The sequence below is a fragment of the Bos indicus genome, chromosome 15 (assembly GCF_029378745.1).
Source record: "Bos indicus isolate NIAB-ARS_2022 breed Sahiwal x Tharparkar chromosome 15, NIAB-ARS_B.indTharparkar_mat_pri_1.0, whole genome shotgun sequence".
Taxonomy (NCBI): Eukaryota; Metazoa; Chordata; class Mammalia; order Artiodactyla; family Bovidae; genus Bos; species Bos indicus.
In genome coordinates, this window is record NC_091774.1 from 36,005,871 (window position 1) to 36,032,137 (window position 26,267).

At 46.9% G+C, this 26,267-nt stretch overlaps 1 protein-coding gene across 9 annotated transcripts in view; it reads left to right on the forward strand.

The window, feature by feature from the left end:
• The window catches only part of PLEKHA7 (pleckstrin homology domain containing A7), a 228,671-nt gene that overhangs the window by 164,497 nt on the left and 37,907 nt on the right, over window positions 1-26,267 (forward strand). For all 9 annotated transcript variants that reach the window (XR_011570851.1, XM_070803588.1, XM_070803589.1 and 6 more), the window contains 3 exons: window positions 13,072-13,539; window positions 23,999-24,521; window positions 25,248-25,334. Coding sequence is in view for 8 of the 9 variants with exons in the window: in XM_070803588.1 (XP_070659689.1) it covers window positions 13,072-13,539; window positions 23,999-24,521; window positions 25,248-25,334 (1,078 nt within the window). In the remaining variant the exon portion in view is untranslated. The remainder of the gene's footprint in view (window positions 1-13,071; window positions 13,540-23,998; window positions 24,522-25,247; window positions 25,335-26,267) is intronic.

The following is a 26,267-nucleotide window of genomic DNA, read 5'->3' on the forward strand; positions in this document are numbered from 1 at the left end:
CCTCTTCTCTCAAGTGGGCCAACCAGGGTACCATCAGGGATCTGGAGGCTCCTGAGTCTGTTGACTGTGGGTGATTCCCTGAGAGCACGTGGACAAGGAACATGAGTGGTCAGTTGCTTGGAGAAGGTTGGGTAGCCCTGGAAAAGTCGGGGTGCCTTTAGCCAGTCCTCACCTGACATGAACCCCCTTCTTCGCTGGACATCTTGCTCTGTTTGGAGGCCTCTTTGACAAAGGTCTCTTAGGCCTTGTAAGAGTAGTGTCCTCCAGCAACCTGAAGACCGGATTCTCAGTGATTGCAAATGAGTGGTTTTATTTTGTCCACCTTTTCCAACTCAATTTTTTGCGATTTGGGGTATTAGTGGTACTCCCTAGCTTCATATTCTCTTTCCTGAGACTAACAGGTCTTCGATATAATTAGTAGCCTCCCTCAAGAGGCAAGGTAGGGGTCAGGTTCTGCTCTTGGAATTTCCATAGCGCCTAAGTTGAGCGTTTGTTGTGCCGGGTTTTTTCTGTCTACTTTTCAGTATCCTAGGCTTCAAGGGGCTATCGTCTTTGAATCTTCTGCACACCTGACACATAGTAAGCTCTCAAATATCTATCGAGTGAGGAAGTGAGAAACTGAAAGAATGAATGAATATGTTGGAAGGACAAGAACAAAGACTGTCCTGGCAGTTATCCCGTGGGCCCTGCATCAGCGGCTCTTGCCTATAGGCATTCAGTCAGGTTTGCCTCTCTTCCTAGCAGAGTCATCCAGCCTGAATTTTTCTGTTGTGTGCGTGATAATGAATCGAAAGTCTGTGCCATTAGCCTGCAGGCAGTCTGCTCAGTGTCAGTGGCACTTCCACCTTCACCCCAGGAGAAGGCAATGGGCAGGTTCGACACGACTTACTCCTAGTGCACAGTCTGGTCCCGGAAGCTCACTGTTCCCTTGTCTTTGTTCTTCATCAAAAACTATTTATTTGGGTTGTGCTGAGTCTTAGTTGCGGCGCATGGAATCTTTAGTTGCTGCATGTGAATCCCTAGTTGCATCAAACCTGGGTCGCCTGCATTGGGAATGTGGAGTTTCAGCCACTGGACCACCAGGGAAGTCTTCCTCCATGTGACACACACGCAATAAGAAAAATATCCTTAGTCACCTTCCCAGTGTTACCTCTGTTACCAGGTTACCAGGGATCTCTTTAAACTATTTTCTGTTCATTTACGTGCATATATGCTCTTGTAGAAATATAGAGGGGTTTTTTGTGCTTTTTTAATACCATGAATAATATTGATCTTGAAAGTCGTTCTGTATGAGTGTATATGGGCTGACTTTATTTTGGACTGTTGTATGGTATTTCATAATGTTAATGTACCATAGTGTAGTTAAGCATGTGCCCCATGTTGGATAGTTCATTTTGTGCTCCCTTTTTCAGCACAGTTGTGTAACGAAAAGCTTTGTACAAGCCTCTGCACGTGTGAGGCTTTCAGATTGTTGGGTCAATATACAGTGCTCTTAAATTGTAACCAATACAGCCAAACTGTCCTTTAAAGTAAGTTGTATTAATATGTTCCACTAGTGAGAGTGCTCATTTCTCCACATCTTTGTAAACCGTTGATATTATCAGTCTTTTGCTTTTGCTGAGCTGCTGTGTAGATAAGTGGTATCTGTTTATTTTAATGTGTGTTTTCATGGTGGTGGGGATCTTTTATATTTATTGGTCACTTGTATTCCTCTGCAGTGAATTGCTGGTACCTATTCTCTGCATTTCCTAGTGAGTTCCTTGCTTTTCTTCGATGCTTCCTTTCCTCCACGTGTTAAAATCGGCCCAGTTGGGACTGCTGCTTGGCCTCTTGCAGGGGTTGGTTGTAGGCTCTCAGTTGTGTTATTTAAGAGAATCGGCTTTCCCCGTCTTTTCAAAGTCAGGATACTGTTTGTCAGTCTGTAACATTCTGGCATTTTCTGTGTTCTCTTGGATTCCTCAGAGATGGTCTGAGAGGTTTCTAGAGCCCATCTTTGAGTTCCCTTCGGGCCCTGGGGTTCTGACAGCTGGACTTTTCCCATCTTCCTTGCCATCTTGGTCTTTCGATCTCTCTGAACCAAGGTTGTTCTCTTATTCATGGTGAGGTCACTCACCTTGATGAAGATATGGAAATAAATTCAGAAGTTGAAGAATTCAACTTTATTTGTGGTGTGGTCATCTTCCCAAGCACAGATATCTCTTATTATTATTATTTTTTTTAAGTTCTCCCCTCCTTTATTTTAATTCTTAGAAAATAGAAAGTTTTGTTTTATTTTGCTCTGCTTTAAGTAAACAAATCTCTGTTCTTTCTAGACTTTACCGTTTGCGGTCATTCGCGTGGGCCCATTCCACTGGGTTTGTGCTTGATGCATTTCTCATAATGGGAGCTCTGAATGCTCCCTGTGCTGTTACACTGGTTTGTTTCCACCAGCAATGTCAGACAGGTTCATTCTTGTGGCCCAGCTTTGCCCAGTTGTCTGGTGCCTGACTTGGGCACTTGGGCACTCAAAGATAACTTGAGAATGAGATCAGGCTTAACAGGAAAATGTGCTGTGATTGATAAGTGATGTCTGCCTGAACTGTTTAGGATGAATTTGCTAGCTAAGGTTAGGGTTTTTTGTTTTTTTTTTTCTTTTTTTTACTTTTTCCTACAAGAGGATTTTGTAATTAATTCTCAGATTTTGCTTTCAGAGAGGCTCCTTCCCTTCTCCACTGGGCTGCCTTACAGATCTCAGGCCATTTTATTATCTCTGGCTTTTTTCTGAACTTTTAAAATGTGTTCTTGCTATGCTCATAATAAACTCTTGAAATCCCATGGTCATCTTTGCCCAAGGTTTCTTCCCTGTTTAAAGAAACATAAACAAAACTTGTTCTACCTTCTGACTCAGTAAAACCAGAGTAGCATTTCCTCTTAATTTTCTGAGAGATGAAACTGTCAGCCAAGGGAATTCAGACTTATTAAATGTTCTATTTTTCTGAATAAGATGTTCAAACATTTAGTTAGTGAGACGTATTCATCATGTAAGACTGCATCTTGCCTCTCCTCCACGTTGGTGATCTGCTCTGGAAACCTCCAGCTCTGTTCCGTGGGTGGTCCCAACAGTAGCTTTTCCTTCTTTCCCTCCTTGATTCTCACCCAAATGGTTCTATTCTTATTCACATAGGCAGATTCTTTCTTTATGAATGTGGTATGGTAGGGCTTCTTATTACAGGTAACAAAATGCAAATTTATCTTAAAAGGGGAGGAGTTTATTGATCCACGGCACTGAAAAGTTCAGGATAACTACAGCTTTAGAAAACAGCTGTGGTCAAGGCTCAGACAGTATCGTTGCACATCATCTCTCTCCCCACTGGGCTGGATTCATTCCTGAACTCCGTGTAGCAGTCCCGGGCAGATCTGGGGTCTGGTGGCTAGATGGCTGCAGTAGCCCCAGACTTAGGTCATTTGAGTTAAGTCCAGTAGGAAAGAACCGGAGTCTTACCCAAAAGCTCTGAGATCTCTTCTGATCAGACCGGCTTAGGTCACAGTGATTCCCCAAGTCACCTACCATGGCCCGGGAGTGCACGTGCTGACTGACACAGGCCTGAGATACATGCTTCACTTCTAGAACCTGACTGTAGGGACTGAGTGAGGTAGGAGTGCATTCCTAAGCGACGTTAGGGCTGTGGACAGAGGAAGGGGAAATGACTTGATGGGATGTGATAAATGATGTGCAAGCAACCAGTATCCAAGCCACTTCCTACTATATCGATTTCTTTTGCCTTAGGTACTGTCTCCTCCTAGGGTTTAGTCTCTGAAGTCGGACAGGCCAGAGTTTAAACGCAGCTCTGCTGCTACTTTCTAGCTGTGTCGCTTGTGCAATTTAGGTATGCTTTTTAAACAAATTTTTCTAGCTCATCAAATTTTTGTAAAAATGAAATGAATGTGTAAAGTGCTTACTTCGCATGTTGCCTAAGACATAGCTGATACTCCATATCCAATATGCTAGCTCCCATAGGTTTTAACGCATCATTCTTTTTTTGCACCCGTCCAGTTTCATTGTTAATTCTCTGAATTACACGACGATGAATCTCCCGTGGGCACATCATACTCTCCTCCTCTCCAGGATGTGCCCATCCCTTAGCAGTGTGAGCTGTGGTTCAGCAACGCAGGCTTCCTGCAGGACCGTCCCTCAGCCTGCCCCTCACTGTCTCCTCCTCCAGCCTCTTCCTACATTGTTCCTCTAACCCCAGAGGGAGCTGAGCACCCTTGCTGTGCTTCCTTCCGTTGTCCTCTTGTTCCCTACAGGATTCAGGGTCTCTTGATGGACAAGCATTCTTGAGCCCCCACCCCTTCTCCGTCAGGAACGCTGAGCACTATGGCCAGAGCCCACCCTCTCCCTCCTTCTGTCCATGATTTCTTCTCCCTTATTTCCATGTTCTTCCACTTGCCAGATTTTGGATTCTGTTTTTTTATTCTCTACAGCCTCCTTAAAATCTGTCTTCCAAGTTCCTCCGTTGAACTGCCTTTTTTCCCCCTCTTATCTAAGGATGTCTTGTCCTCTCCAAGAAGCTAAAGTACTAAGCAAGGAGGGCAGCTTATTGTTACAGTTCACAGAACTGACAAGCAGCTCAGATAGGAGGGCCTATCGGAAGGCAACTGACCTCTTTGTTTTCAGCTTCCCAACCTCTCTGGTCTCTACAAAGCTATGTGGTCTCAGTGTTACTATAGTCCTATCATGGAACTGAGAGAGCTTATAGTCCAGTCACTGTTAGAATAAAATCCAATCTCCTTAGTATGGCTTTTGATCCCTGGCTGGGTCTGTTCCCTGTAAGTCCTCTAGGCCTTGCCCATCTGCTCCCCTGGCCCTCACCCTTACTAGGACCACTCAGCACATCCTTCAGGGCCTAGCTTACTTGTATTTCTTTCTTCTTTGACTCTCAGTATGTTAGATGCTTCTGCTTATAGCACTGTGTCGTTCCTCATGCAGAGAACTTTCATGCTAAAGTTATGTTGGCCTGCTTTCTCTTTGTCACCCCCGCTAGACTGTAAGTTCCTTAGAAGTGAGAATGGTGCCTGGCACATAGTCAGTTAAAGGACGGTGCATGGATGTTTGGCTGGCTGGACAGGTGAGTGGTTAGGTCGATGAATGAAACTTCTCCCTGAGAGATGTTCAAATAGGGATTTGGGGTGTCTGAGAGCAGGCTGAGCACTGTTGTGGGACTGGTTGTGGGGATTCAGTCTGCTCAGAAGTGGCCCACATGTTTCTGGTTCTCTCCACTCTATTCAGAGAATGGAATCTTTGGCCTTTCAGACCCTGACCACTTTGGTTAAAGTGTGACAGAACAATGCCTGAGGTTGGACAAGCTCCTTGGACCCTTGACAGAAGTAACTTATAGACATGCTTTCAACCCCAGTACAGGGCTAAGGAGTTGGATCAGGTGGAATTTGAGTCCTGCTTATTTCACTGGTTGAGCTTCCCTGGTGGCTCAGACAGTAAAGAATCCACCTGCAATGTGCGAGACCGGGTTCAATCTTTGGGTTGGGGAGATCCCCTGGAGAAGGGAACGGCTATCCATTCCAGTATTCTTGCCTGGAGAATTCCATGGACAGAGGAACCTGGCAGGCTACAGTCCATGGGGTCACAAAGAGTCGGACACAACTGAGCAACTTTCATGTCACTGGTTGCATGATCAGGGCAAGTTGCTTTACCACTCTGAGCTTCGTGTTCATTACCTATAATAAAAGAATAATATTTCTAGCTTGGTGTGATGATAAGAGATAATATTTAAAGTCCTTTAGCTCAGGGTTTTACAATTAGTAAGTGCTCCCCATAATCCCTATCCTTCAGTAGAGACAATATATTTTCAGTAAGCTGGTGCTCATGTGAGTGCCCTCAGCCTCTCTGGGCTTGACAGTCCTGACCTTGCAAGATTGCTCTAGGGGTTAGAGATGGTCTGTGCTGGGTTCCTGGCACACAGTAGGACCCAGCATAAAACAGCCAAACATTGGCCACAAAAAATGAGTGACCCAGACTGGAACTGCCATAGACACACTGAAAGTGAGTGAGCTCGGTGCGAGCCAGAACTCCAGACTGGCTCAGGTTGGTGAGCGTTACTCACCCAGGTAGAGGAAGAGGAAAGGATTCTCCAGGCAGGAGTGAACAAAGTGAGGAGAGCTGGCGGCCATTGTACATCTTTCCTTTCTCCTTTGTCTGGTTTGTCAGGTCCTTAAAACTTCACGAGGGACTTTGCCAGTCGCCACTGCTGAGAGGAGTGACGGCCTGAGCTTGGCAGTGTGGTGTTTCATTTGTCCTTCAGCCTCACTCTTCTCTGGGGGAGGACAGACCCACCTATTGTTTATTTACGGCAGAGCCTGAAAGGTAGCCAGCTATCTTCTCCCATCCCAGGGGAACTGCCCTAGTTAAGTCTGGGAAAAGAAGAAACCAACTTCTGTCTCCATTTTTCTCCAGACGTTTCTGTCATCAAATTTAGGAACTAATTCAAGTGAGCCAGCCTGCCTGTGGGCTTCCTAGAGACTCTGGACCCATTTGCTTCAGCCTTTTATACAAGGCTGTGGACTGCACAGGGTGGGTTTCAGCTTTTGAGCCCACTGTCCTCCTGAGCTTTGGGGTCAGTGCTCAGGACTTGGCATCTGTCGACACTGGCTGAGCTGGTTTTCCAGGACAGAAATTTTTTTTCCCCCAAACTTTAAACTTTTTTATTTTGTATTGGGTAGAGCTGATTAACATTGTTGTGATAATTTCAGGTGAACAGTGCAGGGACTCAGCCATACATATACACGAATCCATTCTCCCCAAACTCCCTCCCATCCAGGCTGCCACATAACACTGAGCAGAGTTCCCTGTGCTATTCAGTAGCTGGACAGGAACATCTGCCACCTGATGTTGAGACAAACACTCCAAGGATGTCAGTGGCCTGACCCTTGTTCCTGGGCTGTTAGTTTGGTCATTTAGGTATGGTGAGCAGGGAGGGATCCTCCAGTGGGACTGTGACAGATGGGCTGTGTCTGCCAACAGGACTGAAGTCCAGCTAAGTCCCTACAAGCTGTGTGTGGTTCCTTTTCTCGCTCAGGTCTTCACATGAGATTTCCGGTGTGTGTGAAGTATCTGTGTAACATTAAGAAAGAAGTAAATATTATTCCTTATTTTCTGGTGAAATAAAGGGTTTGGAAGCAGAATAAAATAATAGTGTCAACTGCTTGGTATGATCTGTTAACTTCTGAGTTCTTGTGAAGGACAGGAATAAGATAGAAGTATCCTCAGCCTGAGATTTGTGCTCTTCCCACTTGCAGGGGAAAGCAAGGATTTTCTCTAAGCAGACATAAAATGTTGCTGTCACGTGCTGAAAATGGCCGGGGCAGGGCTCAGCCCCTTGTATCAGGGATTATGTTTGGTTGCCTGTGATAGAACAACTCAACTTAGAGCCGTGTAATCAAATTGGGTTTTAGTTTTCTCACTAACAGGAATGCACAGCTAGTTAGTTCTGACTCATATAGTAGCTCCATGATGCTGTCAGGGACCTGGGCTCTTTCTCACTTTCTACCCAGGTTTTGATAGGTGGCTTTCATCTGCATTTTTGTCACCTTGCATTCCAGTCTAGGTTCTAGGCGGGAATAAGGGAAAGGTTAGTCAAGCCAGGTAAGTGTTCTTTCTTTTAAAGGCTTTTCTGGGAGACCCATCCAACAATTTCTGCATACATCTTATTGGCCAGATTTATGTTATATGATCATCCCCAGCTCCAAGGGAGGTTAGGAAATGTGAGTTTTTTGTTGGGTACATTGCTGCTTTGAAAAAATGGGGGCAAGGAAGGAAAAGATGTTGGAAGCTAGTACATTTATATTTGATGATGGCTTCCCTGGTGGCTCAGACAGTAAAGAATCTGCCTGCAAAGTGGGAGATCTGAGTTCGATCCCTGGGTCAGGAAGATCCCCTGGAGAAGAAATGGCATCCCACTCCAGTATTCCCGCCTGGAGAATGCTGTTCCATGGATGGAGGAGCCTGGCAGGATGCATTCCATGGGGTCACAGAGAGTCAGACATGACTGAGCAACTAACACACGCACTTTAGGTGCCAGACCCAGCGCGGTGCTCTTTCTGTGCATCGTCTCCTTTATTCTCGTAAGAACCCAAGGAGATAGGGGTTGTTGTCCCCATTTTGCAGATGAGGAACCTGAGACCAGAGAGGTCAGGGAGTTGCCCAAGGTCACTCAGCTGCTATGGGCTGGAGCCAGCTGTTGAATCCAGGTCTGCCTGGCACTAATCCTACGCAGTCTGGGTTAGTCATGCTTGGAAAGTGACACATGTGGCCACAGTGATCACCAAATGTCAGGAATTCCTTGTGTTTTTAAATAGCCAGCGACACCAGGTACTCGCATCAGCAGTAACGACCTGCACAGGAAGGGCTGTTGTCGTCTTAGCTGAACATCAATGCCGTGCATGGCCCCTTCTCTGAATGACACGGCCACTGACAGCCGAGGGGTACGTCCTTCTTTCCCCACCACTGTGCTAAATTGAGCACTGCAGATGTATTGTGTGACAGGTCTCCTGATTTGAGAGGTCATGTGTTACATTGCAGGGAATTCAAAGAGACAGGGAGAAGACCAAAAAACACTTTTGCCTTAAATCCTGTAACTTAGTAAGTTAAATGTTTAAGTCAGGTAAGGTGGGGGAGTCAGGAACATTCCTTTCACTTTTTTTACCTGTAGCCATAGACTGACTATTTTGGACACAAAGGCACGTATCTTATCTTGGGTAAGGCCCAACAGCTGTGGAAACAGGAGCTGTTGTTCATAACCCCAAGTCTTAGGGCCGGGTGGCAAGCAGACTCCCATTCTTTTAGGCACCCTATTAGGGTTTGTTTTGCAGTAAATGCTGGTGTCAATCTGAGAAAAAAGTTTATCTGAGAAAAAAGTTTTATCTTTCGCAGTTAACTTTATTTTTAGGACATATTAGCATGTGTTGGGATGTATACAATCATATATATACACAGACAGTAAGGATTAAGATTTATAGTTATAAGTTAACTCCAAGGTTAGAAAAGACTGGCAAACTCCATGATTTGGGATCGCTCAAGAGAACAGCGTTAAATGTGGTTACTGTGATTAAATCAGGCTTTAGGGTTGTCTGGCTCTGATAGCAGAGGCTATTTTCTATACTATATCCCTAAGTGCTCGCCTCAGTGGGAATGTATAGGTTCTCAATAAAGACATGGAGGTTGAAAGAAAAATCCTCATTACAGTTGGTTGGGCTAAGATATTGTATCCATAACCCCTGGGTTCTGAAGTTGAAGAAATCCTCTCCTTTTTAATTTAAAATTTATTTTATTGAAATAGTTGATTTACAATGTGTTAATTTCTGCTGTATAGGAAAGTTATTCAGTTTTATATATGTATACACACACACACATATATATACATGCATATATATACACACACATATATATACATATTCTTTTTCATAATCTTTTCAATTATGGTTTATCAGAGGTTTCTGTATATAATTCCCTATGCTATTCAGTAGGACCTCATTGTTTATCCATTCTATATGTAATAGTGTAATAGTTTGCATCTGCTAATCCCAAACTCCCAATCCATCACACCCTTCCCTCCTGCCACTCCCCACCCCCACAACCGTAAATCTGTTCTGTGTCTGTGGGTCTGTTTCATAGACAGATTCATTTGTGTCATATTTTAGATTCCACATGTAAGTGATATCATGTGGTGTTCATCTTTCTCTTTTTGAATTACTTCACTTGTATGATTATCTCTGGGTCCATCCATGTTATTGCAAATGGCATTATTTCATTCTTTTTAATGGCTGAGTAATATTACATTGTGTATGTGTACCACATCTTTATGCATTCGTCTGTCAGTTGAAGAAACCCTCTTTTCCCTTCAATCAGTGTCTTCCATTTCAGTGCATATTTGTTTCACTGCATATTTGTTTGCAGTGTTTCACTTTCACAGTGAAAGCATATTTCTTTCACTTTTATGACAAGGTGTGAAAAGAAAGAGAAAGTTAAAATTTATAAAGTGTACTTTGTAGAACAGAGTTGTCCCTTTAAAAACTTCCAGTAAGAATTACTTTTTCTGAAAATTCCCTGGCTGTCCAAAGGATAGGACTCCATGCTTTACTGCTCAAGGCTCGGGTTCAATCCCTGGTCAGGGAACTAAGATCCCACAAAGCCACATGGCACAGCCAAAAAAGAAAAAAAATACTTTTTCTTAAAAGTGTGGGCCCTTGAATATTTCACGTGTTTCTTCTACTAGAGGTTATAGACCCACCAGACTTTAGGAATGGAAAGGTTCTTAAAAGTCACCATCTAAATATGTCAATATAAAATGATGTAATAGGACTCCTTCCACTGTGAGTAACAGAGCCCAAACTCAGACTAGCTTAAGTGAGAAACAATTTATTAATGTACAACCAAAAAGTCCAAGGATATATCTGGTTTGCTGCTGCTGCTGCTAAGTCGCTTCAGTCGTGTCCGACTCTGTGCCACCCCATAGACGGCAGCCCACCAGGCTCTGCCGTCCCTGGGATTCTCCAGGCAAGAACACTGGAGTGGGTTGCCATTTCCTTCTCCAATGCATGAAAGTGAAAAGTGAAAGTGAAGTCACTCAGTCGTGTCTGACTCTTTGCGACCCCATGGACTGTAGCCTACCAGGCTCCTCCATCCATGGGATTTTCCAGGCAAGAGTACTGGAGTGGGGTGCCATTGCCTTCTCCGATATCTGGTTTAGGTATGGCTAAATCTAGGAGTTCAGGACAAGTCTTTAAGATTCTATTTTTCTCCATCTGCTTTCATTCTCAGATGTGTGTGTGCCTAAGTCGCTTCGGTTGTGTCTGACTCTGCTTCCCTGTGGACTGTAGCCTTCCAGGCTCCTCTGTTTGTGGGATTCTCCAGGCAAGAATACTGGAGTGGCTTGCCATGCGCTCTTCCACCAGGATCTTCCTGATCCAGGGATCGAACTCATGTCTCTTACATCTCCTGCATTGGCAGGCACGCTTTACCACTAGCACCACCTGGGAAGCCTCATTCTCAGATAGCTGTTTCCTATGTAGTTGCAGCAGCTCAAGACCAGCTCCAACCAAAGTCCCAGAACTAGCTCTGAATGGCCTGGATTGGGTGACCTGTCAGCCTGTGAGCCAGTCACTGAGACTTGGAGCCTCAGGTTGAAAGGGACCAGTAGAGTCAGCAGGACCTAAACTACAGGTACTGAGAGTGGGATAGGATGATCCCCAAGTGAAATTCAAACTGGGTGGGAGATGGGGAAAGATGTCTCCTAGTGATGGATAGAGGAAGTCCAAAGAAGCTTTTTTATCCCCCCAAAAGCTTTGGGCTTTCATGGAAAAGTAATGAGTACATGGGCTTCCCAAGTGGTGCAGTGTTAAAGAATCCGCCTACCAATTGCAGGAGATGTGGGTTCAATCTTTGGGTTGGGAAGATCATCTGGGGTGGAAATAGCAACCCACTCCAGTATTCTTGCCTGGAAAATTCCATGGACAGAGGAGCCTGGTGGTCTACAGTCCATGGGGTCACAGAACATCAAACATGACTGAGCACACACAGCACACAGGAGTAGTGCACAGACATGAGATATGAGATTGCTTTTCTCAGCTTCCATACCTGTGTTAAGGCTGACAGGCCAGCACACATGAAGAAGTAGACCTGTGTTAGGGGTGGTATTTTCACTTTACATTGACATTTTAACCAGCTCCCTGACTGGATGGATTCTGCCTTGAATCTGTGCTGATTATTGGTAGTTGAAGTTCTGAGGTTGTTGCAAGGACACCTGAGGTCTGGCCATTGAGATGTAAATGCAGCAGCACCTCTGATGTTCATTCTTCTGTTGAACCCTCAGCCTTGGCCATTTCAAGAAATGATGGACGTCAAGGCCAGGACCTTTTTACCAAGGAGTATAAGTCAACTGGCTGCCTGTCCAAGGGTCCATGGTAATTTTTCTGGTCCTTTTGAGCTAGGCTGGAGTGTGTTCCCCTGCCTCCTCAGTCTAAATTCTGCTAAGCATATGGAGCTGCTGCTGTGTCCCCAGTACCAAGTAATGAGGATGCAGATATAACTTGGACTCAAGGAGTAGGGAAAGAGGCAGCTTCCAGTGGGAGATGGGCCATGAAAGAGGCTCTCTTCTCTATGCCCCGGAAGCTCTTTAGCCTCAGCGCACATCCTCACCTGTCACCGCTACCCCCTTCTCTATAGTTTCCAGGTCTGCATGTGTGTCAGATCATAGACAAACAGATGGAGAGGCTGTAGAGAGTGGTGGCCCCAGTCCTTGGACTCTGCATTCTGCCTGGAATTAAGCCCTGGTGCCTCTTTTTCCCAGCAGGATGGTCTTGGGCAAATCATTTATCTTTTCTGTGCCTCAGTTTCCTTATCTCTGAAATCTGACTAATGATGCTTCAGAAAATTGTTATGTCCATGTTCTTACATTCCTGTTTGAGCTGTTCCTTGACAAGATAGCTAAGTGGTCATATCGAGAGATTGCCGTGCTGACTCTTCACTCAACATCTTGGATGACTGTTAATTATGCTGCTCATTGTATTTTGGGCTATGCTAGATGCCAGCGGGGGAGACCCTGGACTCAGGAACTTTCTATCCAAGCTAACCTGCCCCAGACAGACAGGCCATTTATTTGTTCAGTAGTTTATAGAGCTGCTATTCTGTACCATCATTATGTGGAAGTTCTGGGCATATGATGACTGGCCAGCTGGGCCTCAGGCCTGAAGAAACTCGTAGTCTACTTGGGCACTAGATGAGTAAACACGCAGTTATAGTCCAGTGTGATTAGTTTGACAGTGCAGTCAGCTAAGATCCTGATCTAGACTGGGACTGTGTGTAGGGTGGCTTCCTGGAGGAGGTGACATTTAAGCCAGATCCCAGAGGAGTAGAAGTTAGGCCAGCAGCGTAAGGGAGTAGGCACGAAAGGGGCTCCAAGCAGAGGGAAGAGCCCATGCAAAGGCCTGGAGGTAATTGGAGTGTAAAGTGTGTTCTTTGGCAAGTCTTGGCTAGGGGTTCCAGTCTGGGCTGGACTGAACATGCTGTTGTCATTGCAGGGACACGGAGAAGGTGGAGCGGCAGGCGGTCCCCCAGGCCAACCACACGGAGTCCTGTCGAGAGTGTGGCCGTGTGGGACCCGGACATGCGAGGGATTGTCCTCACCGCAGCCACGAGGATTCCTTTGGATTCGAGAGGCGGGAGCAGGAGGAAGACCGGTACCGCTCCAGGGACCCACTGGAGGGCAAGCGGGACAGGAACAAGGCCAGGTCCCCATACTCACAAGTCGAAGAGGATGCCTTGTTCGTGGATTTACCCAGCGGCCCAAGAGGCCAGCAGGCTCAGCCCCAGCGGGCGGAGAGGAACGGAGTGCTGCCCGTCACGTCTGGCCCGGGAGAGCAGAATGGGACTGCTGGGTACCAGCGGGCCTTCCCTTCCAGGACCAACCCAGAGAAGCACAGCCAGAGGAAGAGTAGCCTGGCCCAAGTGGAGCAGTGGGCAAAGGCCCAGAAAGGGGACGGCAGGAGGTCAGTAACAGCTTCAGGATCACTGCTGCTAGTGAGCGTAATGACGTTGTAACAGTAGCTATCACTTCCCTAGCACAGGCTGGGTACAGGCTGGCCTTAAACTCTTTATCCCATTATCTTCATAAATCCCTGCAACAACCTTGCAAGGAAAGGTAAGAGCCTCAATTTATAAACAGAAACTGGGGCTTGGAGGAGTAGGGAACTTGCCTGTGGCACAAAGATTAGTGGCAAGCACAGAGTTCAGAGTCTGTCCATGAGCCTGCCAAGCTCACTCGAGATTATATACAGAGTGGGGGTTCCCCATGCCCCGGGGAGCATGCCTTGAGACTGTCAGCTTATAGATAGTAGTTGGTCTTCTCCTCTTACTTCGCTACTTCTCTGCATCTGGGATATAGTTGTAGCAATTAAGAGTAAATAGAGATCCCTTTTTAATTCCAGGCATAGGGAAGTGCTCAGGCACTGTTGACATTCGGCTTTATTATACCCATTTCTTCAAGAAGTGGTTTTAATTATTTAGAGGGAAGACATTGCTTGCTATTTGCAAAGCACTGTCTGTATTTTATAATTTTAGATTCGTTAGGACACGTTTCTGAACGTGTAGCATTCAGGGTCACTCAGCTTTCCCAGTGTCCTTAGAAGCCACTGTGTGCTGTCTAAACTGTGAAGACAGCAGGTCCCCGTCACCATCCTAAGGCTTCTAAAACAAGCCTTGGACTGGAGACAAGACAGCAAAGTTGTGGTCCGTTCAGAAAGTCTGCAGAGAAAGCAATGGCACCCCACTCCAGTACTCTTGCCTTGAAAATCCCATGGACGGAGGAGCCTGGTAGGCTGCAGTCCATAGGGTCACTAGAGTCGGACGCTACCGAGCGACTTCACTTTCACTTTTCACTTTCATGCATTGGAGAAGGAAATGGCAACCCACTCCAGTGTTCTTGCCTGGAGAATCCTGGGGACAGGGGAGCCTTGTGGGCTGCCATCTATGGGGTCGCACAGAGTCGGACACAACTGAAGTGACTTAGCAGCAGCAAAAAGTCTGTAATCTGATCCAGGTGGTCTGTTGTGAGGTTAAATGGTGAAGAACTCACAATGGAAGCTCCCTGAGCAGTTGGTAGACCTTGTTGTGGGTCAGATGAGGACACTGTCCAGTTCCCTCCTGACACAGACCAGGTGTCAGTTCTGTTTGATCAGATTTTGTGTCTTATTGAAAACAGCTACTGCCCTAGGACACGTAAGGGGAAAGCTGCTGTTCTTGGTGCCAGGCTTGGTAGACCCCCTAGGAGGTAGTTCTGAGTGACTTTGTTGCTGAGTGAGATTGGAAACTAGCAGGGGTTGTATCGTGCAGGTTCTGCTACTCCAAGGTAAGGAATTTGGATTTTATTTGAAAGAGCAATAGGGGGAGCTGCTGGAATGTTGTGAACAGGTAAATGGTATGATCTGATTCACAAAGTAGATCAGAGCCTAGGGAACAGGCTGTTGCAGTAGTCCAGTATGGTGATAGCCTGGTGAAAGTGGAAACAGAAAGAAATAAATTTGAGGTACATTTTGAAGGTTGAGACAGAAAAGTCTGTCCATGAATTGGATGTGCAGAATAAGAGAAAGGGAGGAACAAGGATGATCCCTCAAATTTTGAATTGAACAAAATTTGTTCTGAGTGGTTGCTGAGATGGGCAAGTCTTAGGAACAAGTTTCGGGGGGCAAATCAGGATTTCCATTTTAGACGTTTAAATTTGAGAACCTATTAGATCTCCAGTGGGCCAGACGTCTGGGAGGCAGGTGGATGTGGATTGTGGTGTGGAGGTTTGGCATCTGGTTGGACATGTTGATGGGGAGCCCTGAGTGCATAGGTAGTATCCCAGCACGTTGTGTTACAACAGAAGTGAGATCCAACAGAGGAAATGGTGTGTCAGACAGAAGCTACTCATGGTAAGTTAGCTGTTTCCTCTTATACATAACATCTCTTAGAAACTGAAATCAGTATGGGGCTGACTAGGGCAGATAAAAGCAAGAGAAATCAGAAGTAGAAGCAGAGAGGAGGGGCATGGATTTGGCCCTGATAAGCCTGAATGAAGAGTCTGGATTTAATCTTGAAGGCTGGTGAAAGCCACTGATGGACTTAAAATGGAGTGTGGCATGATAGCTTTTAATATTAGGACAGTGGTTTGAAGGGTATTGTCAGGGAAGAGGAATCAGGATAGCTGGGGAGAATTTCAAGACTAGGTAATCTAATTTAATCTAATCTAATTACGTAATTTTGAGGTTAGGTAGCTCTTTCAAATCCTGAAAGATGATGCTGTGAACGTGCTACACTCAATATGCCAGCAAATTTGGAAAACTCAGCAGTGGCCACAGGACTGGAAAAGGTCAGTTTTCATTCCAATCCCAAAGAAAGGCAATGCCAAAGAATGCTCAAACTACTGCACAATTGCACTCATCTCACACACTAGTAAAATAATGCTCAAAATTCTCCAAGCCAGGCTTCAGCAATACATGAACCATGAACTTCCTGATGTTCAAGCTGGTTTTAGAAAAGGCAGAGGAACCAGAGATCAAATTGCCAACATCTGCTGGAAAAAGCAAGAGAGTTCCAGAAAAACATGTATTTCTGCTTTATTGACTATGCCAAAGCCTTTGACTGTATGGATCACAATAAACTGTGGAAAATTCTGAAAAAGATGGGAATACCAGACCACCTGACCTGCCTCTTGAGAAATTTGTATGCAGGTCAGGAAGCAACAGTTAGAACTGGACATGGAACAACAGACTGGTTCCAAATAGGAAAAGGAGTACGTCAAGTCTGTATATTGTCACCCTGTTTATTTAACTTCTATGCAGAGTACATCATGAGAAATGCTGGACTGGTAGAAACACAAGCTGGAATCAAGATTGCCAGGAGAAATATCAATAACCTCAGATATGCAGATGACACCACCCTTATGGCAGAGAGTGAAGAGGAACTAAAAAGCCTCTTGATGAAAGTGAAAGAGGAGAGTGAAAAAGTTGGCTTAAAGCTCAACATTCAGAAAATGAAGATCATGGCATCTGGTCCCATCACTTCATGGAAAATAGATGGGGAAACATTGGAAACAGTGTCAGACTTAATTTTTGGGCTCCAAAATCACTGCAGATGGTGACTGCAGCCATGAAATTAAAGATGCTTACTCCTTGGAAGGAAAGTTATGACCAACCTAGATAGCATATTAAAAAGCAGAGACATTACTTTGCCAACAAAGGTCCGTCTAGTCAAGGCTATGGTTTTTCCTGTGGTCATGTATGGATGTGAGAGTTGGACTGTGAAGAAGGCTGAGCGCTGAAGAATTGATGCTTTTGAACTGTGGTGTTGGAGAAGACTCTTGAGAGTCCCTTGGACTGCGAGGAGATCCAGCCAGTCCATTCTGAAGGAGATCAGCCCTGGGATTTCTTTGGAAGGACTGATGCTAAAGCTGAAACTCCAGTACTTTGGCCACCTCATGCAAAGAGTTGACTTATTGGAAAAGACTCTGATGCTGGGAGGGATTGGGAGCAGGAGGAGAAGGGGATGACAGAGGATGAGATGGCTGGATGGCATCATTGACTCGATGGATGTGAGTCTGGGTGAACTCCGGGAGTTGGTGATAGACAGGGAGGCCTGGCGTGCTGTGATTCATGGGGTCGCAAAGAGTCGGACACGACTGAGCGACTGAACTGAAGTGTACTCCTTACCTATTCCCAGTTGTAACACAGCATACCCATGTACATGGTGAAGAAATTTCCCAGGGGATTCTGATGTACTACCATCCAAAATGAGACTACACAGTCAAGTTTCTTTTCGTAGTTTTCAGTATTTGTTTCTGTATTTCCAAATAAGATATTTGTACTGCTTGGTTTCTTGATTTTCAGTTTTAGTTAGCTATTGACAGTCTACTCTAGAAAATAACGATTTAAGGCGCTTATTCCCCTCTGTGCTTTTCCTTTCCAAAAACACACTTACTCTTATTCCAGCTTTATAATATAGTTGTCATTTTTATTTAGAGCATTAGTCAATTTTTACATAGTTACATAATGTAAACTATAAATATTCACTGCTGGACCATAGTTTTCTCTGTACTCATTACTAATTTATTACCAAACTCAGAGCTAGATGTGTAAATCTCCCTTTATGCAGGGCCCTCAAATAGTCAGTAATTTACTAATAAGGTAAAAAATCAAAATAATAACAGTGGGTAAATACTTAAAAATAAGTGCCCTTCTATTTTACTTCAGAAACCTAGATCTACTCCCTGACCACCAACCACTGTGTTAAAAACAAAAATCCATGTTCTTCATCTCGCTTTGTTTCACTTAATATGCCAATGAATATACAGATATTTTAATATATCTTGGCTCACCTTCCATATCAGACATATAGACTTAGATTATTAATTTGAAATGGTACAGAATATTGCATCATATTCATCTTCAGTGATCTTTATACCATTTCTCTGTTGATGAAAGATTAGGTTGATTGTTAACATTTGCTAGTATTACAAACCATGCTGAAGTCAATGTCCATGGCCAGTTGTCTTTACAAATAAGTGCAGGTATACTTGGAGAACAGATTGCTTGAAATAGAATGACTAAGTCAGAGGATATATGTGATTTTGATTTTGATTGATTTTACCAAATTGACCTTCAACAGTGTTATTTCAGTTTATACCCCCCGACCAAAGTGTCCCGGTTTCCCCACCCTTGTATTATCTTTGACAACCGTATTCAGTTAACTCCTTGCTCTGGTGGCCATATAGAAGATAGTTAAGTGGAGAAAAGTCTGGAAAGAACACGGTCAAGTATGAAGTGGTCATATTTTGGGTAGGAGGCAAGGAAGACCTCAATGAAAGCAGTGAAGATGGTGAGGATTGTGAGGATGGGATGGATAGGATACATGGATGCTGAGATTGGGTAGGTACAGGGCTTGGCGAACTGATTTATCCAGGGCTGGAAGGTGAGGAGGGCCACGGGTGGAGTTGAGGTTAACCTTAATGTTTGACTTGGTTAATAGCTAGGTGTGGTGCCGAGCATGGGAGGGAGAATAAGCTTGAAGAGGAATGTGTACCTGTGGAATGCCCATGTGGAAATAAGCAATAGTTCTAGGGAATGTGAGTTCAGTTAGGGAGAGATTTGGAAGTCACTGCCATGGAGGTGGTAACTGATGCCCAGGCAGTAGTGGAGATCACCCAGGGTTGAACACTTCAAGCAGTTGGTTTTTAATTCTGGCTGCACAATTTGGTCATTTGAGGCCCTGCCCAAGAGATTTTGCTTTCTTTGGCTGGGGCAAGGTCAGGGCATCAGTCTATTTTAAAGTCTCTCCAGGTGATACCAGTATATGAGAGAGGTTTGACATTTACTGAGGCCCATGTCCCCTGCCTGGAAATCTGATTCTGATGATCCCAGTTTCAGCCTGGACATCAGGAGTTTTCAAAATATCCCATACCCCTGGTGATTCTAACATGCGCTCAGGGTTGAGAATAACTGGCTTGGAGGAAATAGTAGCAGAGGGCCAGCGGCAGACTTGAGTCTTCCTTGGTGGTTCAGTAGGTAAAAAATCCTCCTGCAATGCAGGAGATCCTGGCAGACATAAGTTTGATCCCTGGGTCAAGAAGGTCCCCTGGAGGTGGGCATGGTAACCCACTCCAGTATTCTTACCTAGAGAATCCCATGGACAGAGGAGCCTGGTAGGCTACAGTCTACGGGGTCATGAAGAGTCAGACACAACTGAGTGACTTTCACTTTTCAACGGCAGAAGCCTGAGGATCTCCAGCCCCAGGGAGTGGGCAAAAGCAGAGACTGCTTAAAGAAGTCTAGTAGGAGACGGAGGAGGAAAACCGGGGTATGGTGAGGGGGGATTCATTTGGAAGGAGTCCAGTCGGCAGCTTGCTTCCTAGGTGTGGTGCTTTCTGAGTGGGGTGGGCACCTGGAAGGAGAATCTGAAACGTCAGTCTCTGGTGGTCTTGCGCTCAGTAGCAGAGGCCTTTGGTTTCACCAAGCCACTTGAAGGGCCTTAGGTGGGTAGACCTTCATAATAGAGCTAGAGTTTTGAAGTTAGGTCAGAAGGTAGAGTACTGGGAGGGCAAAGCAGAAGGGAACCAGAAAGAAGGCGTGGCCAGTGATAAACCTTTTGAAAGAAATGACTTTCAAAAGCTGTGCAGCTGATATGCAGTTATAAGTTGTGATTGTGAAATGTGCCTGGCAGCCCACAGACCTAGGTTATTCTGCTACATATGTTGGGGGCTGGGGGCAGAGCAAGGAGCTAAAGGATGAGAAGCCAACTGCAAGGAAGTAAAGGTGGCCAGGGAAGGTGTTGAACTGTCCCTGGGATATGGCGCCATTCTTATCTAAGGGGCAGACATGAGGTCTGTGGATGAAACAGCTCATTGGCCTTGGAGGTCATTGTGCACTCAGTGAGAGGAATCTCAGCCTCGTAGTGGAAGCAGTGCTCAGTGGGCCTAGGGGTTGAAGACGACCCTTGGAGAAGAAAGCTGTCAGCCTCTGAGGTCAACAAAGCACTCAGTCTTTGATTATTCACGTGTATCTGGGAGGGATTGCATATCACATATCAAAGTTATCTTTTTTCCCCCCTTAAAGATGTTTTTATAATCTCTTACAGTCAAGTAATAAGTAGATCTGGCTGCTTAATAAAGGAAGCTCCTCCGTTTGAAAATACAGAAGAGGGATACCCATGCTCTGTATGATGGAGACTCTGCTAATCTCATTAGCTGGAGCACGTTGGACTTGGCAAGGAGGGTTATTTGAACTGTAATATGATCTTGTATTCGTGACTCTAGACCTCACGAGGAATTGTTTCTAATAGTTCTTTCAGTACATGGAGGTGTCTATTGTATTTCATTTTATTAAACTCCTTTGGAATGGTGGTTTGCAAGGGCAGACTGATACAGCCTTAGAATCTTACCACATTCTATGAAGTTGATTGGAAATTCTAGCCTTCCGTGTTTTCCTAGTATTTAAAATAGTGCATACTTGTATAATAAAAGGCAGGGGTAGGGGCAGAGTCAGGGAGTGCAGACATTACCACGAGGAAACATGAAAGGCCTGTGCAGTCGGTGTGGAAGCTCGGGTGAGGGCCATCTGCTGCGTAAGTAACTGGTTATAAGAACTGATTTCACATTTTGATATGACTATTTTATAGGGACTGTATCAGAATATGTAGGTAGATGCCTTTTGGAACAAGGAGGGCCTATGGCAGAAGGAAGGAGGTGTAGAGTCTTCTTTTTGGATAAGGCTGAGATTGGGATCCAGCAAATGGGTCTGCTCTTAGGACAGCTGCTCTGGGTGCTCCTCTCTGCTCTCGGGGGACCTTTACCTCATCTTACAACCCTATCCACTGTGTCCTTCCCTCTACCATCTGTTAGTGGTGGTTTGGCCTCTGGCACCAGGACTTACTATTACACGGGGGTCTTTGGAGTTACCCCTCCAATGGCCAGCACTGAGGGGGTGGCAGGCAGTGTATCAGCAGAGGGCACAGGCTAGAGGATGAGCTGGGGGCTTTGGGGCACGGCCCTGTGTGAGTGGGTGGGTGAAGGGGCTCTAACCATCTGGACGTCACAGGCAGGCACGAGGAATGGGTTGCAGAGCCAGACTGAAGGGGTTTACAGGGTGAGCATGGGTGGGATGTGCTTTGCAGAGTTTGCATTTTGCTTCAGGCGGAGGAAACGGTGGTTAGTACAGTCATGAACACCCAGGGGGAAGCCCCTGGCCTGGTTTCTGCCATTGCTGCCACACTGCCCCTTCCTCAAACACAGGCCCCTCTGAGAAATCCGTAGCAAACCTGCCACCTGGTGGCAAGGAGACATGCTCGAGGAGTCTGTGCTGAAGAGATCTTAAAATTACCTTCCTTAAGTGCAAAGGTGGTCTTCTCAGTAGTAAAGAATCCACCTGCCAAGGCAGGAGACACGGGTTCAGTCCCTAGGTCTGGAAGATCCCCTAGAGGAGGAAATGGCAGACCACTCCAGTATTCTTGCCTGCAAAATCTCATGGACAGAGGAGCCTGGTGGGCTGCAGTCCAGGGGGTTGCAAGAGTCAGACACAACTTAGCAACTAAACAACAACAAATTGCAAAGATAACAATAAAAAGAGAATAAAGTCACCATTTTATTTTTCTGGTTTCACCATGGGCCATGTGGGATCTTACTTCCCCAACAAGAGATCAAAATTTGCACCCCCTGCATTGGAAACTGAGTCTTAGGCACAGGACCATCAGGGAAGTCCCGAAAGTCACCATTTTTGAATGGCAACTACTACTAATCCTGACAACAGTCTATTAAATGGTTCTTATGAGCCCCATTTTACAGTAAGGAGAGTGAGGACATAAAAGATACTAACCTAAGGTCCTGTAGGTAGGAAGTGATGCAGTGACTTTAAAAACAGAACAGCACTTCTCCAACATGAGCCCCTGGAGGGCTTGTTAAAAACACAGATGGCCGGGCCTCAGCCCCAGGTTTCTGATTTTGGGTGGGGCCTGATAACCTGCATGTCTCACAAATTCCCAAGTGGTGTTGAGGCTGCTGGATTGTGCTGTGAGTAGCATTGGCTTAGGACAAGGTCTGGCACCTGGTAAGCACAATATAAAGATTTGTTATAAAATTGATAAAGGCAGAGTCAGGATTCAAACCTGGGCCTAATTCTGAAAACTTGTCCTTTTTACATCATGCTGCCTCTCAGACTGGCTTAATAAATTCAAGGCTTAATAAAACCCTCTCCTTGGCCCCTTGCTGAATTTTTCTTTTAGAAAATAAGATGGCTGGTAGGTAGTGGTTTTCATGATCCTACCCAGCTTTTGTGTGCTGGAGTATCTGTTGAAGGGCTGGGTATGCGTCAGGACTTTCTCAGACCATGGACTGCACCACAGAATGAGACACAGTTCCTGCCCCCCAGGGATTTACGGCTTGGCTGGGGAAGAGACAGCTTACAAGCAGGAAAAGGTTACATCAGTGCAGGACCTTGGGAAAGCTACAGACCGTACAGTAACTAGGGCAGAGCAGGGCAGGAACCCCAAGGTCTGTGGCGTTGCAGAAGGCCTCCGTGGGAGAGGCGTGTGTCCTGAAGAATGAGTGAAAGTTGGCAGTAGGCAAGGTGAGCCCACTCAAGTAAGGAAAAGAAGAACAGTACCATGAGAATAAGGAGAGAAAAGCTGGAAGGGCTCACCCCTGGGTGACGGTACTGTCTGCATCTCATGGAGCCTGCAGTCTCTGTCTCATTCATTCTTCAGCTCAGCCTTAGGAGGCAAGTAGTTCCTTCCTCACCTTGTAGGTGAGGAAACTGGGGCAGAGCAGTCAGGTAAGTTGCCTAGGGTCACACAGACAGTGGATTCAAGTTGCCCAAGTATGTAGGAGGCTGGACAAGGTCAGGGTGAGACAGGGGTGCAACTGAGAGGGGGTGCCTTTTTAAATGTTGGGTCTTTGGTGCTCAACTTGCCCTGATTTGATCTTGGTCTGGTTAGGAGGAGCAGTGAGAAAATAGCAGGGCGCTGAGGGTTGAGGTCAGGTGCTAAAGAGCCATGAGTATCAGGAGAAGGGGTTTAGAATTTGCTTCATAAGCAGCAGGGAACTCTTGATGGTTTTGGAGCACAGGAGTGATTGGATCCAAGCAGCTGACTGTGTATAACAGGGAGACTAGATAGAAAGGTCTCCAAGTTGTCTGAGAAGTGAAAGTCACTCATTCATGTCCGACTCTTTGCGACCTCATAGACTATATACAGTCCATGGGATTCTCCAGGCCAGAATACTAGAGTGAGTAGCCTTTCCTTTCTCCACGGGATCTTCCCAACCCAGGGATCAAACCCAGGTCTCCTGCATTGCAGGCAGATTCTTTACCAGGTGAGCCACCAGGGAAGTCCAAAAATACTGGAGTGGGTAGCCTATCCCTTCTCCAGGGGATCTTCCTGACCCAGGAATTGAACTGTGGTCTCCTGCATGGCAGGCAGATTCTTTACCAACTGAGCCAAGTTGTCTGGGAGGCAATAATTAATCAGTATCTGGACTAGAATAGTGGGGAAAGGAAGGAACGGATGCCAGCCACTTCCTTTAAGAAGCTCCAGAACTTGGTGCTGGGAGCATCTTGGTGACTGGAGGAAACAGAGGCGTTTCCTAAAGATAAGCACACCTGTGGCAAGAGCTAAGTGATGGTGAGAGAGAGAGAGAAGAGAGAGAGAGAGGGAGACAGGCAGGTTAATTGTGCTGCACCGGAAGTGGGGTGGCCAAGTCAGCCTGGTGGTGGGGGTTGACACTGCAGGGTTGATGGAGAACGTGGTTTAGGAGCGCTCTGCTCAGGGAAGGAAGTGAGTGAAGTGCCAGCCGTCTGTGTTGATTGTTCTTTGGGGTTCTGGCAGGGCTCCCTCAGGGCCCGACTCTGTGGCGTTGCCCCGCTGCGTTTCCGGCAGCCCTGCAGACCCCTTGCAGGTCCCCTGACCTGTCCTCTCCTTTCCCATCAGCCTACCCCCGGAGCAGACCCTCCCTCGCCAGGGCCCCAGCCAGCACCTGTCCTTCCCAGAAAACTACCAGACCCTTCCGAGGAGCAGCCGCCACCCCTCGGGGGGCTCTTCGCCCCCTCCCCGCAACCTACCGAGCGACTACAAGTACGCGCAGGACCGAGCCAGCCACCTGAAGATGTCGAGCGAGGAGCGCCGGGCGCACCGGGACGGCACCGTGTGGCAGCTCTACGAGTGGCAGCAGCGCCAGCAGTTCCGGCACGGCAGCCCCACGGCCCCCATCTGCGCCGGCTCCCCGGAGTTCGCCGAGCAGGGCCGGAGCAGGAGCATGTTAGAGGTGCCCCGCTCCATCTCCGTGCCTCCGTCTCCCTCGGACCTCCCTCCCCCGGGACCCCCGAGGGCCTTCCCACCCCGGCGGCCCCACACGCCAGCAGAGAGGGTCACTGTGAAGCCACCGGACCAGAGGATGAGCGTAGACATCTCGCTGGGGGTTTCTCCCAGGAAGGCATGGGGCCCCACCACCAAGGTGAGACTCTGGAGGCCCTGCCAAGCTGCCGGGTGGGCAGCCTTAGGGCGCTGGAGAGAACGTGGTTTGAAGAGAATGAACCAGGGTAATGCTAGGTAACACTTCTGCGGTTCTGTACTGCAGCACTGGGACCAGCCCTGTGAGGCGGCTGCTGTTTTCTCAGGAGTCCCTGCTCTCTGCAGGTAGAGCATTCCTGTGAAACCTTTGGTAAGCCAAGATGGCCTAAAGCAAAGAAGCAATTACCTTTTTCTGTAAAAGCGAAAATCTCCTTTGGATTTCAGTTATCAAAAAACAGGTACTAAAGGTAGGTCTTTTGTAAAATCAAAGTGGCATATAACAAATTTTTGGAAAGCAGGAGATCCCTGTGTGCCCATTTCACATATGAGAACCCTTGGGTCTTAAGGGGTGAAGTTACTTGCACAGGGTCATACAACTCAAACTCTACTTTCTTGCAGCTTGGAAGGCAAGGAAAGATGTCTGTGTTCAGCCAGTTCAGTTATTTATAAGAACCCGATTTAAGGTTGAACTTCCAAGAGTCTGTCACAGTTAGGCATTTTCGTAACCCGGTGCAGAAGATGTGTGTCTGCATTAGACTGGTGAAGAGTCAGGCTGAGAGAGGGGCCCTGCCCTGGGCTCGGCTGCCCCGGTGGTGAGTGGCAGACGCTCTGCCCCGGCCCCGCTGCCTTGCCTGGCTCTCTGTGTGATGTCTGGTCTCCTCTCCTGCAGAACTCCTCTCATGTGGACCGACGCTCCATGCCCTCCATGGGTTACATGACCCACACTGTCAGTGCTCCCAGTTTACACGGAAAATCGGTAAGCAGTGCCTCCTTTCTGGGTCCGGGTGACTGAACTGATCCAGCCTGTGAAGGGCTCATCTCGTCAGGGTTCTCCCAGAAGCCAGTCAGAGGCAATCTGTATTTTAGAGATGAGGAACTGAGGCTCAGAGAAGTCAAATGAGCTGCCCAGGCCCGTCTCGCCGGGACTGGTCCTCCCGAGGTCGGCAGGAGAACTTGGGGAAAGTGGAAGAGAATGTGGAATGGAGGAGGATGTGGTGTGTCTTCTTTTTGGGGCAGCGTTCTCCAGCCACCTGCCTTTCCCCCCCTGTTGGCATCTCTCCTTTCTTCCCTGCGTTTGCTTTGATGAGTTCCCTGTCTTCAAAGTTCAAGTGTGGGTGAGGCTGCACTGCTGGTGGCTGTTTCCTGATACACACTACTTCCTGCATCTCCCTTTCTGCCGGTGCCTTTATTTGTCCTAATGACAGAATTAGTGCCATAATTACTTAGCGGTGTCGCATCAGTGCTGTCCCGGCAGCAGGGTGAAGAGTAATGATAGCGTCGTGCTCCCGCGGTGGCTCACTTCCTCACGATGTGTCTTGCACACCCGCAGCTGGAGGAGCTCTCACTGCTTCTCGCCCAGTTACGGCAGCACCAGGCCAGGTTGGCCAGTGTGCGAAATTTCGCCATCGGCCAGTTACTGCAGCACCAGCTGACCTTTCCCTCCTGCCAGGTCAGCGCTGGTGGGTCCCCTCAGGGCTGGGGGCCACCCTGGGGACCAGGGAGTGCCATGCTGGCCTGTGCTCCCTCGTGCCCGTGCTCTAGTCTGTCCTGCTGTCTGGCTCTCTCCCTTGTTCCTGCCTGTTCGCTTCTGGATGCTACTGCTGGACACTGTGCAGCCATCATGGGGCCTATGCCCCTAGTGCTTGGGAGCAGGGTGGGAGGCTGCATGGGGTGTGAGGGACCTGGACTG